At 46.4% G+C, this 19,422-nt stretch overlaps 1 protein-coding gene across 1 annotated transcript in view; it reads right to left on the bottom strand.

Moving 5' to 3' along the window:
* The window catches only part of LOC127587105 (alpha-1,3-mannosyl-glycoprotein 4-beta-N-acetylglucosaminyltransferase B-like), a 137,059-nt gene that overhangs the window by 60,886 nt on the left and 56,751 nt on the right, over positions 1 to 19,422 (bottom strand). The window contains 2 exon segments of the mRNA XM_052045329.1: positions 12,709 to 12,803; positions 12,806 to 12,841. Coding sequence (XP_051901289.1) covers positions 12,709 to 12,803; positions 12,806 to 12,841 — 131 coding nt within the window.

Genomic DNA, 19,422 nt, shown 5'->3' with positions numbered 1-19,422 from the left:
GGATTTGGCAAAGGGTTCAATGCATATAAACAAGACAAGGGAGAGTAGACAACCCTGCCTGACTCCAGACTTGATGGGGAAACTATCTGTCTCCCACCCATTGATTTGGAATGCATATCCGTGTAGAGCAGTTGGATCCAACTTCTGATTCCCTCCCCAAAACCCATCTTGGAGGGCAAATCCAACATGTACATGTGTGATATCCTGTCAAAGACCTTCTCCTGGTCCATGCTGACCAGGCAGACATCCACCCCTCTGTCCTGCACATGGGCGATGGTATCCTTGAGCAGCGCAATGCTGTCAGAGATTTTCCTGCCATGTACAGCACAGGTTTGGTCTGGGTGGATCACCTGTCCCAGAGCAAACTTGACCCAGTTGGCGATGGCCTTGGACAGGATCTTATAGTCCACATTCAACAGTGAAATGGGTCTCCAATTCCTGATGTCCTCTTTCTCCCACTTCTGCTTGTTGATGAGGGTAATAATGCCCATTTCTCATGGAGTCTGACATGCTGCCAGCCAGAAGCATAGTGGTATACACTTCCAGCAGGTCCGGGCCCATCCAGTCCCACAGAGCCGAATACAGCTCTGCCGGTAAGCCATTGCTTCCAGGAGTTTTATTCGTGCCAAGGGAACGGATGGAGCCAGTCAGCTCCTCCAGGGGCAATGGCTGATCCAGGCTCTCCCTTTTGTTGTCATCTAGCACGTCTGTGATAGAGGATAGGAAATTTTGGGAGATTGTCTGTGGTCTTACTGTCATACAGACCAGCATAAAAGGATCTACAGATCCTCAGTATCTCTGTCTGTGAGGATGTTACTGAGCTATCCTCTTCCTCAAGGCTGTGGAAGAAGAAGAATTGTGAGCACATCTCATCCTGCTCCACGGAGCAGACTCTGGATTGAAAGTTGATCTTGGAGGATTCCAAGACAAAGAGCACAGCTTGCTGGCTCTTCACCTCTCGGAGTTGTTCTCTCATATCCACCACCTTCAACTGCAGAAGTCTGTCTGGAGTTGGCGCAGTTACCTCTGACTCTGTCTAGCTTTCTGAACACCTTTGAGGATGAAGAACCTCTTGGTGTTCTCCTTGGTTGCCTCCCACCAGTGAATCGGGGAGTCAAAGAGGGGCTTCACAGTTCTTCAGTCTGTGTAATCCCCCTTTAGTTCCTCGATGTTCTCTGGGGCCAGCAGCTGGACATTTAACTTCCACGTCCCCCTGCCTGCCTTCAGGTCCTCCTGTAGGTGACAGGAGGCTCGAAGGAGGCAGTGGTCAGAGAATAACACCGGCGTGACATCGGTGGATCTGACCATGACTGCCTTCGATGTGAAGAGGAAGTCCGTACTGAGTTGCTCGTTCCTGTCCAGGTGTTATTGCAGTTATGCTCCACCTGCAGGGATACTGAAGGCATCGCACAACTTTGCATCTTTCACCATTCCCATCAGGAGTCTGGATCTGCTGTCCAGTCTCCCATTGGCGCTGCCAAATTGTCCAGCGGCATCAATGATGCAGTTGAAGTCTCCAGCCAGAACGATGGTAGGGACATCACCAGCAGTGGTAGGAGCTGCTGGAGGACAGCTAGCAACTCGCTCAGCATGGGCAAGGCATACAAATTAATTAGCTGGAGCAGATTGTTACAGTACTTTATATGAGCTACAAGGAGCCCCACCCTGTACCACCTCTTTGACTTCAGTGATTGAGAAGTTGCCTCCCTGCAGCAGAGCACCCCCCCAACCATATAGACAATCCCTGGGACCATCATCGTGACCACCTCCGACAGTTACAGAGGTGTGGCAGCCCACACTCCTGTAAAAAAGTCACACCTGCCTTGATCTTGGCATGGTATTGCAAGGTGTTAACACATCACACAGTGCTTTTCACACTGCGCATGTTTAGAGATGCCAGTTTTACCTCTATAGTTATTTGAGTTCAGGAATCACAAATACAAATCAGTCAATCAGCCTGAGCCCTCATGCCCACAGCTTTGGTGAACTGCCTCACTGTTTTTGGGCTCAGGTACTGGGAATGGTCCTGACCAGCATGTGGCGTTGCCGGTGGTGTCACTGGGGGGAGATTAGTCCCTGTTCCTGTTCTGCCCTCTGGCTCTGACTGTTCTGCACCCTCCACCTCTTGGAGCTGGGATGCGCCGGACATCGTGCTGCTCCCGGTCTTCTGGATCTGACGGTTTCTGTGTTGTTCTCAGTCTCCTAGAGCTGGGGGCCGATGGCCTCTGTACAACTCCAGGTCTCCCAGAGCTGGGGTGTGCTGGACGCTGTGCTACTCCCAGTCTCCTGGAGCTGGTGTGTGCTGGAGGCTGTCCTGCTCCCAGTCTCCCAGAGCTGGGGACTGATGACCTCTGTGTTGCTCCTGATCTTTGGGGGCAGAGAGCTGAATTCCTTCTTCACCCGTATTTGTCTGTAGGCCCCCCTCCACTTTGTTCCCTCCATTCTGGCACTCCCTCTGCCTGCATGTTTGCTTCATCCTCCGACAAGGAGAGGTTGCTGCCATGTGTCTGTTGCATTGCCCTTTACTTCCAATTACTTGAATAGATCTCAGATCTCAAGGCTAAAGGCGGGTAGCCTAGCCTACCAGTGTGATGTATTATTTCTCATCTCACTGAATAAGTGATTTGACAATGGAGTTAGGTCAGAATGACCAATGTTCTGACTAGACACACATTAAAAAGTCAAAGTACAGGAGAGATTATAGTTATCATGACAAGTCATATGTCTGCTGTAGTCTAATAGATGATCCAAGAATTCTGCTTCCTGCAATCATACCAGGAAATGATTAACCTTGCATTTGATTTGCCACACATAGGAGAGATAATTCTGGGCAGGAAGATATTTGCATAAGTAGGAGTAATTATAGGATGGATTTTGTTGCTTATCTCACAATTTAGATGCCCACACAATATAGAATCAATCTGGCTTTCATTTCTTTTCTTAGGTGAATGAAAATGAAGTGAGCTTGATAAAGGTTGGCACCACTGCTTTACCAGATTACCACCAAAGCAATGAATACAAATAAAATCTACCCACTCGTGTAAATGTCGCCAGTGTAGCATGCACATTTCTGAAGTGCAGCTACAGCAAGAAACTAGAAAATTCTTCATGTATAACACTTTTTATTTTTTAAAGTGTCTCATTATTCTCATAATATCAGCGCTATTGTCTCACAATCCCCTCCCACCCCACCGAATATCAAGTCTCTACTGTCTTGATGGCACTCTTCCTTTTGGCCAGAACACAGGTTCAGCTTGGTGTGTGGTAGCTGGGCATCCTGAACTTTGACTCTGAAAGGAGAACCAAGCAATATATTTTCTATGTTCTGCCCAAGATCTCTGTTTTCAGAAGCAGTGCAGTTTGGGGGAATGGGAGAGGGATGGGGACAGTTGATTGGTACCCGGCTACTGAGACCATCTGGTGCACCTATTGGGTTACACTAGAATTTCTGGGCAATGTTAAGAAGACACCTTGCTGTTAAACCATGAGGCTTGAAATATTTGATCTTAACTGATAACAATGTAACTTGAAGAGTTACTTGTAAAAATCAAGGCTTTTTTCCCTGATAATTTCAGTCAAGCAGAATTTACATTGTCATTCATTCGTTTTGCTTTAAGAATGGTCCTGGTAGTTTTCAAAAGATGTATATAAACTATTAGGTAGTCACAATTTTGTGGGATGCACTGGTCAGTGGAAATTGTTGATGTAGTAGACAATGGTTAGTTATAATTTTGATGTGATTTTGAATGTGCATAAATTGTTATTATTGTCAAGTTCAATTTATTTGAACTTTATAGACACCAACTGTTAATGCAGTTTTTGAGTGTGGTTTATTTTAAAAGCTGGGAAAAACTGATTGTGCCAAAGGTTAATAACAACCAAATGAATACACTCAAACTAAACCATAAAATTTGAAGCCCCATTAGTGATGGGGAAGCTGTGATTCAAAAACCCATGAGAAGATCAAAGAGTGATATGATTGTAAGTGCTATACCATCACGGCAAAATCTGACATAATCTGTGTGTTTAGCCAGCTAATTATGCTAGAGCTATCTTTATGCAAATACTGGATGGAAATGGGGCCATGCTTATTTATAGTATCTATTCATGGTCAGCTTGGTGGCTATCAAACCAGCATATGAATGACTACTAACTAAGTGAGGTGCAACACATTGCCTAGGTAATACGCACACTAGTTAGTTGCTTCACAGAGATTTGCTTGAGGGCCTACTATCGTAAAATTCTGCACCTTACAATGCCCAAGGTATTGTGCACTATGGATCAGGTCTCACATAAAACCAGCCTTTCCTTCTCACATGCTGCCTTTCTGAAAAAGTTGAAGGAAATGTCCAGGGGCCAGGGCCAGATTGAGGAGGATGTGAAAGGAGATCGGGGTAGGGAGGGGTACTGGAGATTGAAAAAACTCTGGGGGTTGGTATAATGGGTACAGAGGTATTGATTAAGGGTTGGTGCTAGGGGTGATTATTGGAGGTGGAATTAGTGATGGGGAGATGGAATTGGTAGTTGGGGAGCATGATTTATGGGATAGGATTAGTAGCTATTGTGGGCTGGATGGAAGGGGCAGTAGATTCAGTAGTCAGTGGGTGCAATTAGTGGTTGGTGGATGGTTTGATTGCTGGGATATGATCAGTAGTTAGAATGGGCCAGGTTCAGCTGTCAAGAAGAATTGGTCAAATAGTTTCAATGCTGGTGGGTGAGAATGTGTGCTTTTCTGGGAGATAAGTGGCAGGTGGTGGGGATACAAGCCTGGAGATTGGTGGTGGTCACTCCTGCTTCTGCACGAATGGCCCCCTAGATAATGCTGGCCAGATGGATGCTATTGAATGCCATTAAAGTGACCAGGCTGGCTTTGTATGTCATTGAATGGAAGTAAATTTTTGTGTAGCTCCTGTTTGCGTCAGTGATGCAGAGCTCCCAAAACAAAAATTGCAAACCATGCAACTCTCAAGAAGCTCCCAAATTTCAATTTGTCATTGAAATTGGAGTACATGGCACTGGAATCCTGGTGCTATACATTTATTTTGTGGGACATAACATTTCCTTTACTGTGTGTCTTTGGAATGTTAAATGTATGCTGTTGTTGGAGCCTCTCTCTTTGATGTGCAAGTCAGGTGTCAAAGCCAAATAAAAACCCATCACAATAGCTGGGAAACTTCTGCTCTCACTTTTCACTTGAATGGTAAAACTGATTAATAATGTAATTGCCTGCCAAACAGAAAGGATGTCTTTGATATTGTCTGTTGTTCTTGGCTGCCTCAGAACAGATTCAGCAGATAAATCATGGTGGTAGGGTTGGAGTCTGGAGATGTCTTTATCATCTGCTCTCCGTTCTAAGCTGAAAACATTTGTTTCTGCCTTGTTGTGCTGAGATGATCTTCTGTAGATTACCAGCAAGTTTTCAGGCATTATGCAGAATGAGTTTAAAGTGAATGCCAACTATTTGTTTTGCCAATAATGCATATCATACTAAAAAGTGCCATCATAAGTTTTAGCCTGAATGCTTGGACTTTTTCGATGGAACAGGAGTGCTGGCAAATGGGATTAGAATAGTTTTTTTTTTCTCTTTTTTTTCCCACCCCATTTCTTTTTCCCTTTTCCTTGGAGCAGACTCGATGGGCCGAATGGCCTGCTTCTGCTCCCTTATCTTGTGATCTTGTGATATAGAATGAATGGCAAACCATTACCACTGGAAATTTCCACAAGGGTTTTTTCCTACCCCTCCCCCATCAAAGTTTCAGCATAAATTTAACTGAAACCCAGATTAGGGAGCGAACTGTCCAATCTTTCGTTCTCTCCATTTTTGTATCTAATTCACTCTTGTTCCTCTTCCATCATTCCTGTTTCTTTCTCTAACACTTACCTCATTAGATGAGGAGGTAGTCAGTTGATCCCATCAATCATTGAGGACCAGATACCTGTTATCCTTGTTATCAGCTTGCACTTTGAGCAGTAATGGGCTAAAATGTTTTTCAGGTTGTAGATTATGGACATCCCACAGAAGACATTTACTGCAAGACCCCACATCTCTGTTAAAATCTGGGCAATCTACAATGGAACAAGCAATAACTGAACAGGTAAAGGAAACCACCTGACTAACTGGCAGCAGTTGATTTTTCTCCTCCTTCCTGTTCAGACAAGAACAGCATATCCAGAAGCTGCTATCCTCATGAAGGGTACTGAGTGTTCAGATGTCCTGGGTTGAACTTATCAGCATGGCTGCAGAGCTCTTCCTACCCCAGGAGCCCTTGCATTGTAACTATAGCCTAGATAAAGGGGTGGAGCTGTAGGCCTACTTAAGGCCCACTAGCAAAATGCCTTTTGCTTGCTGCTGTTGCTGTAGCTAGGAGGCCCCAAGATTGTAGAATTTTGGTAGGAAGAGAAAGACAAAATGTTAATTATATCCAGTCCCTGTTCCCGGGTGATCAAGGGATCACTTGGATTCTCTATTCTGATGGACCCCAGGGCAATCAGTCCGTATCCAAAATAATGTGGGGAAGTAATGTGGGAAAGCAGAACATTCACTCACTTCATTTCATGGCTAATGCTGGCCAAGATGCAATTGCGTGTACAGAGTAGTCTAAACATCTCAGGCTCCTGAAGAAATGCTGGACCAGGGAAAAGGTCATATGAAACAGTTTCTACCCTCTATTCAATGCTCAAGGTTCACCATGCATGTGACTTTAATTCTCCATCATATTCCCACAGACCTCTCTGTTCTTGTTCCAATGAAGCCCCATGAAAGCTCAAGGAACAGCATCTCAGCCTCCTGCTGTGCATGAACAGCCCTCAGGACTCAACACTGAATTCAACAATTTCAGACAAAAAAGCCTATCCAGTTTGTATCAGATTTGGTCAGCTCCAATGTGAGGTTACTGTGACGTTATCTCCTTTTTTTTCCTTCTTTCCACAGATGCCGCCTGACCTGTTGAATATTTCCAGCACTTCCTGTTTTTATTTCAAATTTCCAGCAACTGTGGTGTTTTATTTCTTCAGTGTTTCGTAACAGTTCAAGCACTGTTTTTATTTCTTTCGCTCTTACCCTCTGCCTACAGCCATTTTGTTCTATTTACACCTCCTCCAGGTGGATTAGCTGAGATTTCAGCACCATCTCTCAGTCAACATCATTGCCAGTTCTGCAGCTCAATCTCTCTTGGTCTCCACCTTATCACAGACAATCCCATTGTTCTCTCCATCCCTCCCTTACTCTGCAGCTTGAGAGATTTTTGATGTCTAATTTTTATCAATTCTGATAAAATATCATTGACCCAAATCACTAACCCCTTGTCTTGGCTTTAAATTACCCTGAAATGTCATGTCTTGTTGAAACAGTTTTTAATAACTAAGGCATGTTTAACAATCTCTTTGGCCTTGGAAAAAAACACTAATTTTGTATGCATGGAGTTTAATTCCCTCAGATAATTATTATGTTATTCAATAATTTTTGAACATTTTAAAATCTTCTTTATTTAGTATTTCAGCTTCCACTTTAACCTTATCCACTTAGCCCAACTTTTATATCCCAGTCTGAAAAATTCTTACAGTGTGTGGCGACTCACCGTCTAGTCGGGCGAACTGGCTCGGCAGTCGGGTCGCGCAGCGTTGGAGCGACGAGGCCCAAGATGGTGGCGGGCCTCGTCTTTCCGAGCGACGGGGAGAACCCACGCGCGGGGAAGTCCTGATGACGTAGGACTTACGTCATTGCCAGTTGTTTTGGGCGGGAACATTCTCCCTTAAAGGGCCCGCGCAAGGCGGGAAAATAAACCAGTTCTGTTTGGCAATCCTCCGAGTAGAGTCTTGTTTTATTCCGCGGTAGCAACCACTACATTGGTGACCCTGACGGTCCAAACGGCTTTTGGACCCGCGAAATGGACGACAGCGCAGCAGCCAACGCAGTGGCCCTCAAGCTGCCCACCTTTTGGACACTTCGGCCCAGCGTCTGGTTTGACCAGGCCGAAGCGCAATTCCACCTTCGGCAGATCACCTCCGACTCCACGAAGTACTACCATGTGGTTAGCTCTCTGGACCAGGAGACAGCCGCCCAGGTTGGAGACTTCATCCAGTCGCCTCCGGAGGAAGATAAGTACCCGGCTTTCAAAGACCTTTTGATCCGGACCTTCGGCCTCTCCTGTCGTGAGCGCGCCGCCCGCCTGCTTCATCTGGATGGCCTGGGGGACAGATCCCCATCCGCCCTAATGAATGAGATGCTGGCATTGGCCGAGGGACACAAGCCATGCCTGGGTTCGAACAGGCCTTCCTCGAACAGCTCCCCGATGACATCCACTTGTTGTTAGCTGACGCCGACTTCAGCAACCCCCGTGGGGTGGCCGCCCGGGCAGATGTCCTGTGGAGGGCCAAGCGCGAGAGCAGTTCGTCCGTCAGTCAAATCACCAGGCCGCGAGCCCAACGCCCGCCTCGCCCGGCCCCAGCAACCGAGCAGCCACGCCCCAGGAACGCAGACGATGACACGGGTGACCAGCTGTGCTTCTACCATCAGAGGTGGGGTGCGGAGGCCCGTCGATGCCGCCCACCCTGCAAGTTTCAGGGAAACGCCAGGGCCAGCCACCGCTGATGGCTACGGCGGCTGGCCGCCGACAGAGCCTCCTCTTCGTTCAGGACAAGAAATCTGGACGGCGTTTCCTCATTGATACTGGAGCGGAGGTCAGTATTTTGCCCCCGACAGGCCGCGACACTCGTGACAGGCCACCAGGTCCTCTACTCAATGCCGCCAACGGTACAACGATACGGTCTTTCGGCACCCGTACGCTTCAATTACACTTTGGCGGCAGCCGTTTTACCTGGACCTTTACCCTTGCCACCGTCGCCCGACCACTCCTAGGAGCCGATTTCCTTCGGGCCCACAACCTGTTAGTCGACCTGCGAAGGAAGCGGTTAGTCCACTCTAGCACTCTCGGACCTATCCCCTGGGAGAAATCAGCCCACCAGCCCCGCGCCTGGACTCCATTTCCCTTTCTGGCGACGATTTCGCCAAGCTCCTAGCCGAATTCCCATCGATTTTGGCACCTTCGTTTACAAATTCTAGGCCCAGACACGGGGTACGACACCACATCATTACCACAGGGCCACCCCTTCATGCCCAAGCACGACGATTACCTCCAGACAAGCTCCGCCTGGCAAAGGAAGAGTTCCGTCACATGGAGGAGCTGGGGATTGTTCGCAGGTCAGACAGCCCCTGGGCCTCCCCCCTGCACATGGTCCCCAAAGCCACCGGAGGGTGGAGGCCCTGCGGCGACTACCGCAGGCTGAATGACGCCACCACCCCGACCGCTATCCCATCCCTCACATCCAGGACTTCGCAGCGAACTTACACGGGCCCGCATCTTTTCCAAAGTGGACCTCGTTAGGGGATACCACCAAATCCCGGTCCATCCGGATGACGTCCCCAAAACTGCGATTATCACCCATTCGGCCTGTTCGAATTCCTTCGGATGCCGTTCGGCCTTAGAACGCCGCGCAGACCTTCAGCGGCTGATGGACGCGGTAGGCCGAGATCTGGACTTCGTGTTCATTTACTTGGACGACATACTGATCGCCAGCCGTAACCGCCAGGAACACCTTTCCCACCTCCGCCAGCTGTATTCCGCCTCCGCGATTTCGGCCTCACGATCCCCTCCAAGTGCCAATTCAAACTTGACTCTATCGATTTCCTCGGCCACAAAATCACCAGCGACGGGGCAACACCCCTACCCGCCAAGGTGGATGCTATCCGCCATTTTGCCCGCCCGACACAGTCAAGGCCTACAGGAATTCCTTGGGATGGTCAACTTTACCATCGTTTCATCCCTGCAGCAGCCCGTATCATGCGCCCTCTGTTCTCGCTGCTGCTGGTAAGGGCAAGGACGTCACCTGGACTGACGAGGCTGCGGCTGCTTTCGTTAAGGCCAAAGACGCCCTGGCAGACGCCACGATGCTGGTACACCCCAGACTGACGTCCCGACTGCCCTTACGGTAGACGCGTCCAACACCGTGGTGGGTGGGTACTGGAACAGCTACTCGAAGGCCGCTGGCAACCCTTGGCATTTTTCAGCAAGCACCTTAGACCGCCCGAACTGAAGTACAGCACTTTTGATCGGGAACTTCTAGCGCTGTATCTGGCGGTCCGGCATTTCCGATACTTTCTAGAAGGCAGCCTTTCACCGCTTTCACCGATCATAAGCCTCTGTCCTTTGCCTTCTCCAAAGTCTCCGATCCCTGGTCAGCTCGTCAGCAGAGACATTTATCCTACATTTCCGATTCACAACTGACATCCAACATGTCTCCGGAAAGGATAATGTCGTTGCTGATGCACTTTCCAGACCAACCATCCACAACCTATCCTTGGGTCGACTACACGGCCCTAGCTGACGCACAGCAAGCCGACGACGAACTGCCCAGCTACAGAACCGCAGTCTCGGGTCTGCAGCTCCGAGATTTCTTGGTGGTCCAGGTCAGCGGACCCTACTTTGCGACGTTGCGACTGGTCAGCCCCGCCCTATAGTCCCTGCAGCCTGGCGGAGACGCGTTTTTGACTCGGTACATGGGTTGGCGCACCCGTCCATCAGATCTACTGTCCGACTGGTTACCAGCAAGTTTGTCTGGCATGGCCTGCGCAAAGGTCAGTGAGTGGGCCAGGACTTGTCCGCACTGCCAGACGTCAAAAATCCAGCGACACACCAAGGTCCCCCACAGCAGTTCGAGCCTACCCGTAGGAGGTTCGACCACATACACGTCGACCTCGTGGGCCCTCTGCCGGTTTCAAGAGGAGCCCGGTACCTCCTTACCATCGTGGACCGGTTCACGAGGTGGCCTGAGGCAACCCCCCTGACTGACATCACAACTGATTCCTGCGCCCGGGCGCTGCTCACAACTTGGGTCTCACGTTTTGGCGTTCCGGCCCACATCACTTCAGACAGAGGCACCCAATTCACTTCCAGTCTCTGGGCTGCATTAGCGAACCTGCTAGGGACGCAGCTGAACCCACCACGGCCTACCATCCTCAATCAAACGGGTTGGTGGAACGTTTTCACCGCCATCTGAATCGGCCTTGATGGCCCGCCTGAAGGTCCTAACTGGTTGCGAGCTGCCTTGGGTCGCTGGGGGGGGGGGGGGGGGGGGGGGGGGGGGGGGGGGGGGTGGGGGGGGGGGGGGGGCGGGGGGGGGGGGGGGGGGGGGGGTGCTCGGCATACGCACTGCCCCAAAGAAGACCTCCGCACTTCGTCAGCTGAGCTTGTATACGGGGCGCCACTAGTTGTCCCCGGGATTTCATACCTGCCCTTCGGGACCAAGGGGAACAACCCCCAGCAGTCTTACAAAGACTGCGCGAGAGGCTTGGCGCCTTGGCCCCGATTCCCACCTCACGGCACGGTCAAGCCCCATCCTGCCAGCCCAAGGAACTACGGGACTGTAAGTTTGTTTTCGTTCGCAGGGGCACACCTCGGGCGCCATTGCAACGACCATATGAGGGACCGTTCCGAGTCATACGGAATAACGGATCCACTTTTATTTTGGACATTGGAGGCAGGGAACAGGTTTTCACGGCGGACCGCCTCAAACCGGCCCATTTGGATCTGCAACAGCCTGTCGAGGTTGCCACACCGCGACGCAGAGGCCCGCCCCCCTAAGCGGCAGCTGGCACAGCCCACGGACCTTGGGGACTGTATCGCCGGTTCTGGGGGGGGATGTGTGGCGACTCATCGTCTAGTCGGCGAACCGGCTCAGCAGTCGGGTCGCGCGGCATCAGAGCGACGAGGCCCAAGATGGCGGCGGGCCTCGTCTTTCCGAGCGAAGGGAGAACCCGCGCGCGGGAAAGTCCTGATGACGTTTTGGGTGGGAACATTCTCCCTTAAAGGGCCCGCGCAAGGCGGGAAAATAAACCAGTTCTGTTTGGCATCCTCTGAGTAGGGTCTTGTTTTATTCCGCGGTAGCAACCGCTACAAGTGGGTTAAAAATTGAAGCTTTTTAGCTACTTTTAGACCGGTTTGTTGAGAATTTTCCAATGGGGGTGGTTGCTGGACACTTGAGATCTCCCGTAGCTAAAGCCTGACAACTGGAAATTTTGGGAGCTGGACAATCATGCCACTGAGATTGCAGAATCTTTGTGGGCTGCTCTCTTTGAGGTCAGTGTTGAACATCATCGCAGTCCACAAAATCCAAACCATTGTGTCAGGGAATGAAGTGTTCCCCAGGTGTTGTAAGTAGTATAAGCAACCCAGTGGAGTTGCACTGGCTTCTTTATGAGAGATGTGTGTTTTTAAAATTGAGGTCAATAACAAAGGCCATTGAATGATTGAAGAATTACTGCAAGCTCAAAACCATTTAGAAAATTAGTTTGGCCAAGACAAAAAGAAATATTGCAAAGGCACAGCAAGTTTTGTGGTATTTGACAAGAGCAAATATGGCCTAATTAATGTTTGCTTCTTGGAAATGTTTGCTTTGTGTTTGAATATCTAATTGATGAACAGCAATTCAACAGATTGTCCCTTCACTATTTACTCCTGTTTTTGAGCCACAGGAGCTTGTTCACACAACGTGACTAATGGCAAATGCCAATAGAGTAACTTGTAATTCCACAAACAGATATAAAACATTTGGTAGTTCTCATGGATAAATAATGAACTTTATAACCTCATTTAAAAGTCAAGTTTAGATTAACGTTGTTAAAGTTAAAATAATGTTGAAAACGTAACCAACCTCTGCAATGAGAACAACAATGACACAATCTCTCTTTTCATCAGGAGAAAGCTCATAGATAAGGGAGTTCAGTGTGTCCATGAGGTAATTTGTGATTCTCTCTTTACTGTAGGTATGCCCATCACCAGCGAGACTACAGAAAGAAAAATAAGAGGGTGGCGGTGAAGTAATCTATCACAACTAGAACTCTACATGTAAATTAGAAAACTACTGCATGGATACACAAGGTATTTTATAACAATTTGAATTATTGTGACAATTCACAGCGTGTAGATCCATAACTACATTGAACAGAAACAAATGAGCTCAATTTTTACTTCCAATGGACTGACAAAATTATCAGTACTTGTGCACAACTTTTCAATGTTATTATGAAAGACTAAATATACAAGGTCAGAAAACCTACTTTATTCCAATAAAACATACTTTAAAGCAGCACTGTACTAGGGATCCATGCCTATTTATATGAGACTTAAAATATTTTACTGTTGGACTTAAGGAACTGTAATGAAGGAGACATCGATATAAAATGGCACAAAGCTCACAGCTGACCTTTCTGGCAGCTGCCATAGATTCAAGTGGTCCTTTGTACTCCAGGTACTTTCCACCTCTTATGTTTGATGAAAGGTCAGTTGTGAGGTGTATGCCATTTTATATCAATGTGCATGGTCAACAGCCTAGTTGTACATGCCCATCAAAGGCAGAGAAGACCCATGTCGAACACCTAGATGTCGGTTTCCAAACTGTCAGTGGAATATGTGCTCAAGCTTTAAAGATCAGATTTTTGATAAAATACTAATCTTTGGATTTTGTAGTAAAACTTATAGCTCCCAGACCTTTCCTAAGTTGCTTTATATTTGTTGGCTGATGCAGGAGATTTATGTTACTCTAGGGTTGGAGTGGGAGAGTGAGCGAGCAGAGATGACAGATAGGGATGAGGATGTTCCAGGACAGGCTCAAAAGTCTTCTCAGTTTTTTGTTTTTATATTTTAAAATATTTAAAGTAGGTGATTCCATCATCAATGCAACTTCTATGTGTGCCTTGGTGATGCCAAGATAGGCAGACATGATAACAATGGGGAAATCCATGAAAAGAAGAGATGCGTGTTTGCCAACCCCACTGAGTCTGTTATTTGAAGACTTATGTAGCTCCAAAGAAAGACTAAAAGACAATTGTGTGTGTTTTGTCAAAATAAGGAGAGAAGGCAGAAAAACCGAGAAATGTAAATTGAAGAGCAGGGTCAAAATTGACAATACACCCAGAGCATTGGTCTGTCATACAAGGTTTTTCAGCCTGAGGAGATCTCCAAAGTTAACAGAATCTGAAGTGTAAAGTAAATGTGGTGTTTGCTGCTCATGAGGAAGAAGAAGTGCTGATCAATAAAGTGTATTGAACAATATTGGGAGATGAGATATGATAAAACTTTCCTCAATAACTTAATTATTTGTGCTGGCTATGCAGTAAATTTGACCTTTAGGAAAAACTGCTAAGGAAAGCTGGATGGTGGAGAATAAATAAGATAAGATAAGATATCTTTATTAGTCACATGTACATCGAAACACACAGTGAAATACAACCTCCCCTGCATGGACTGGGTCTACACTTTGTGCTGCCTCAGAAAACAACCACACATTAAAGTCCCCTCTCCCCAAGACATTCTCTCTTCTCCCCCCTTTCATCAGGCAGAAGATACAAAAGCTTGAAAACACACATCACCGGACTCAAGAACAGCTTCTATCCCACTGTTATAAGACTCTTGAATAGACCACTTATACATTAAAGATGGACTCTTGACCTCACAATCTACCTCATCATGACCTTTGCACTTTATTGTCTACCTGTACTGCACTTTCTTGTAACTGTAACACTATATTCTGCATTCTGTTATTGCTTTTCCTTTTGTACTACCTTAAAGTACTTATGTTTTGAAATGGTCTGTATGGATGGCTTGCAAAACTAAGCTTTTTACTGTATTTCGGTACATGTGACATATACCAATGATAAATTAAAACCAAAATATCTTAGTGCATTGTGATTGTACAGAAGTCTTCATATTGGACAAATTTTTTGTATTTTATGAAATAAGCAACCAGAATGGAGGGAAGCACAATTTTTAATGTAGTTAAATAATTAAATAAATTGATCAACGGATGCTTAGGTTCCAAAGAACTTTCTAGATACGCAAAGCAAAAGATGAATATTTAAAGCATTGCCATCTGGTGTGATTTTCAGAATAATTATTGTTTGCCACTGAATTGCAAGGACTTTGTGATTAAATTTCCTTGAAATGCAATAATATTAGTGAATACATTTAATAAATAATGTTGTCATGTTTATTTAATGGGAAAATAAATTAGGAAATCTGATAGATGTATTAATCATCTGGATTTCCAGGTGATTAAATGAATGGCTAGTAAACTGAAGGGGGTCAGAAATTAACTATGATCATCTCTGCATCCAGTTCTCTGATCTGCCTTTCTAGTGACTAAACTCTATGGATGGACTGACCAGGTATTTTGGTACAGAGATCAGAATAATCAGTTTGGAGGGGTCAGTGGCACATCCTTAAACTCACCCCATATTTTTGATGGAGAGATTCACTTACGTGAAATACCAGAAAAGATTAAATGTCTCTTAGGGAGCAGGGGGAAGGTCTGGGTGGTTGGGTACAGTAGTAGGAAGTGGTAGAAGTGGTGGAATGGTCTCACTCAAGGTCCATAACTCAGTTGGAATTGTTTTCCAAGTCAGATTCATCCCCAGTATTGGTTCATTATGCTCACATTTTTTTTAGGGAGGAAATCTGAAAAGGTGATAACTTCAGACTAGTGCAAATTAACGAGTTGTGATCCAAAGAATTAAAGAAAACAGGACCAAGGGAACCCTATTGCTGTTCTGTCTGGAGGGAGGGAGGGTGAGAGCAGAAGTACAGGAAACGGAGGAGATGTGGCTGAGGGCTCCATCAACCACAGTGGAGGAAGAATCCATGTTTCCTGAGAAAGGAGGACATCTCAGATGTCCTCAAGCGGAAAGCCTCATCTCAAGAACAGTTGTGGTGGAGACAGAGAAACTGAGAGAAAGGGATGGATGGTTTAGGCTGGCTGACACTCAGCATTGAAGACACTGGCAGAGAGGCAGTGGTCAGAGAGGGAGTGCAGTCAGCTTGAGACGGCAGCAAGTTCATGGAGCCAGTTACTTCCCTGGGGTGGAGTCATGTCTGTCCTATTAACCTATGCAAGGAGAGATTGCTGGATTACCATGGCAACCTGTAAGCCCTGTGAACCTTGGTATCCACGGGATATGATGAAGCAGTTCTGAGCTCGCTCTTGATTACACTGATCTTCCATCTCAACTTCCACTGCAGCATCCAGACACTGGGTGGTTTCTTCTTGTGTTGCTGCAAAAGCTGAACATTGGCCATCAGAAGCTGCATCAGGGTTGGCTTCACCAGAACGGACTCCAAGCTCCATAAAATACAACGCGTGAAGTTGATCCCAAACTCCCACAAACTCCTTGACACTCTTCATAAGTTTTCTAGCAGACCTGACTGCACCAAGCATTTCACTCACCCTCTGCCTACAGCCTGCCTGACGGAATGCTCACTTCTATCCTCTACAACAGGACTCATGTGCTGCCTCACCCTGTAGCCAGCCTGCTCCTGTGCTCCCCTTTGTCCCTGCCTCATTGCCAGCTGTAAGTTCCCAATCCCTGACCCAAGTACAGAGTCTGTTTCTCAGCCTTCCTCTAAATTACAGTGTTAGTATCTGAGCTGGTGACTGAGTGCGTTAAATCGAGTGAGTCATGTCTTTCTCTCCAAGCTCTTCTCACTCCTCTACTGTTGCTGACAACATTAGATATCAGGTAGGACTGTGGTGGGGAAGTGCAAGTGCATGTTTGTACTTCATTGTTCAAATCAGAAGAGATTGTGGAAGGAAGTGGAAGGAGAATCTGAGGAGGAAAATAAAGTATCTGGATATCATTGCTCTTCACAGTCTTGCCTCCCTGCACCTGTTGAGTACGGAGTTATGGTTGCTCCATTTCTGGCCAGCATCGCGTGTATGAGGTTAAAATGAAACAATTGAGCCTGGCCTCACCAGTTGGCTGCAGCCGTCTCTGATATTGTAGCACTTTGCCCTAAGAGAGAGAGGAGTGTGTCAGTGAATACTGTGCAATCTGATTGAGCGTTGTAGTCACAACAGGTGTATAGTTGGAAGCATGTGCAAACTGTGAGATTGGTCTTGCAGTATTGGTAGATGGTTGAGGATGCAATTTAGCATATGCATACTTGTTGTGTATCCTGATTGGCAGAAACTATAGGTAGAGAGCCAGGGTTGTGTGGTGCAGTGAGCTCTTAGTGTGGTTAGCAGTGCAATGGGTAGGATAAGGGAACTGCAGACGGATTTTCTGACCTTGACTATTTGAACAGAGAATCCTTAAGGTACAAGTACACTATTCCTTAAAGTGGCAACACAGGTAGACAGGGAGGTGAAGAAGGCATACGGCATGGCTTGCCTTCATCAGCCGAGGTATTGAGTACAAGAGTTGGGATGTCATGCTGCAGTTGTACAAAACTTTGCGTAGGCTGCACTTGTGTGTGCAGTCTGGTCAGAAGGAAGTGATTAAGCTCGAGGGCATGCAGAAAAGATTCACAAGGATGTTGCCTAGAATGGAGCACTTGAGTTATAAGGAGAGATTGGATAGGTTGGGTCTGTTTTCTGTGAGTAATAGAAGCTGAAAGGTGACATGATAGAGGTATATAAAATTATGAGCGGCACAGATATAGTAGATAGCCAGAGTTCCCCATGGTAGAGGTGGCTAAAATATAGGTTTATATTGAGAGGGAGGGGGTTTAAAGGGGATCTGAGGGATAAATTTTTCACACAAAGAGTAGTTGGTATCTGAAATGAGCTGCCAAAGGAAGTGGTGGACAGGTACTTGAATGAGCAGGGCATAGAGGGACATGGAATGCAGACAAATAGTATAGAGAGGCATGATGGTCAACATAGATGCGGTGGGCTGAAGGGCCTCTTTCCATGCTGTGCAACTCTATGACCCCATTGCATTTAGGACCTTGGGCATTGACTCCTAGCCTGAACCACTACAGCTGTCTTCTTCCACTGCATTTTAAGTGTGTGCCCAGAGGCTTCTTGGCCTGTTGCAGGAACAGGAAGTCTTTACTTCCATCCACTTCCTGCACCATGGCCTCCAGTGCAGCCATGGAAAACCATCAGACTAGGAGTATTTCACATTGTTTCATTCTTGAATGTGACCCAAGTTATTTGAGCTCCAGAACGCCTGCTCCATTGAACATAACTGTAATCTACTGGTTAAGAAAGGAAGGCTGGTTTTAAGTAATGCAGTGCAGCTTAACAGATGATAGCCACTTGAGAAATTAGCCCGCTGCAGAGGCAAAAAGTCAAACAGACGTGAATTTGACGTGCTGCCTACGTTAGATCAAATAGGCACAGGTTAATTATTCATCACATGCCTACTTCACATTTCAGAGGACATCCAATTTGATTCCCAAAGTGTCTCATTGATAAGTAATTGTCTTGGTAGTTTGATGGCAGTAGTAGCTAATTGGCTGAAAGCCAATCAACCAGATACCTTACTGCTGCCTATGCTGTAAACATACCGTGTTAGTTGAAAGACAGAAGCTTTGCATACTGCTTATTTTTGATGTTCCCTGTGACCACTTACCGAGTCTGAAAGGTTTACACTGGTATTGCTACTGACTTCATGAAACTTGCATAACAGACACCAGAGCCCAATAAAAAAGTACTTTTTCCACAAAGTAGTAGTGGGAATCTGGAACGTCCAAAAGGCTATGGACTGAATCAATAGATTGTCATTACACAAGGGCACTAAAGGAGACTGAGTGAATGCATATAACTGCAGATGAGCTGAAGATCAATTATGATTTAATTGGATGGGGAAACAATCTTGGGATCTGAATGGCTTTATGATTCCAGTATGTTTGATGAAGTCAGCCTTTATGATCAGCTAGTGCCACTCTATGTTGTGACCCAGTGGAGGTTAGACAGCTTGGGTAGTAAATAGATTTTAATAGCTCTTCAATTTCCTCTCAGTCATCATACGTGGGAAGGCAGAGAGATGAGCCGTTTATTCCAAATTAAGGTAACATGAGGTAAGAGAAAGACAATTTCGTGGCAACTCTTTCAATTATACTTAAACCAGGCAATCTTGAGATCTGTAACATACTTTCTCTTTTGTCTTGTTGTGGCTTTGTTGCGATCATTTCAAATAGAACATCAAACAGCTTACTTAGGTTTCCCGGAAATTAAGATACAAACAAACACAAGCTCAAGGTCTTTTAGCTCCTTAGATTCAACACGTTGTATGATTGAACAAGATTGTCCTTGATATCCTCCCATCTCTTTAAAGTACTGGGTCAATGGACTTTTTTTGGCTTCCTATCAAGTTCTCCATTTATTAGCACAGAGCTGATATATAAATAAAGCAATGGCTCAGACACCATTTCAGATTGACATGAAAACTGATGAAGGATCTTTGACCTAAAATGTTCACTCTGTTTCTTGTTTCTGGACCTGCTGAAGTTAAGGAGGTTCACTGAACACTCTAAAAAAACTTCTACAGATGTACTGTTGAAATTATCCTGACTGGTTGCATTATGGTCGGTACAGCAATTCAAATGCGCAGGAACACAAGAAGCTGCAGAGTGTAGTGGACTCTGC

Source organism: Pristis pectinata, chromosome 2 (assembly GCF_009764475.1).
Source record: "Pristis pectinata isolate sPriPec2 chromosome 2, sPriPec2.1.pri, whole genome shotgun sequence".
In the NCBI taxonomy this organism is placed as follows: Eukaryota; Metazoa; Chordata; class Chondrichthyes; order Rhinopristiformes; family Pristidae; genus Pristis; species Pristis pectinata.
Note: the sequence above shows the minus strand (reverse complement) of the source record. Positions and strands in the feature narration are given on the sequence as shown.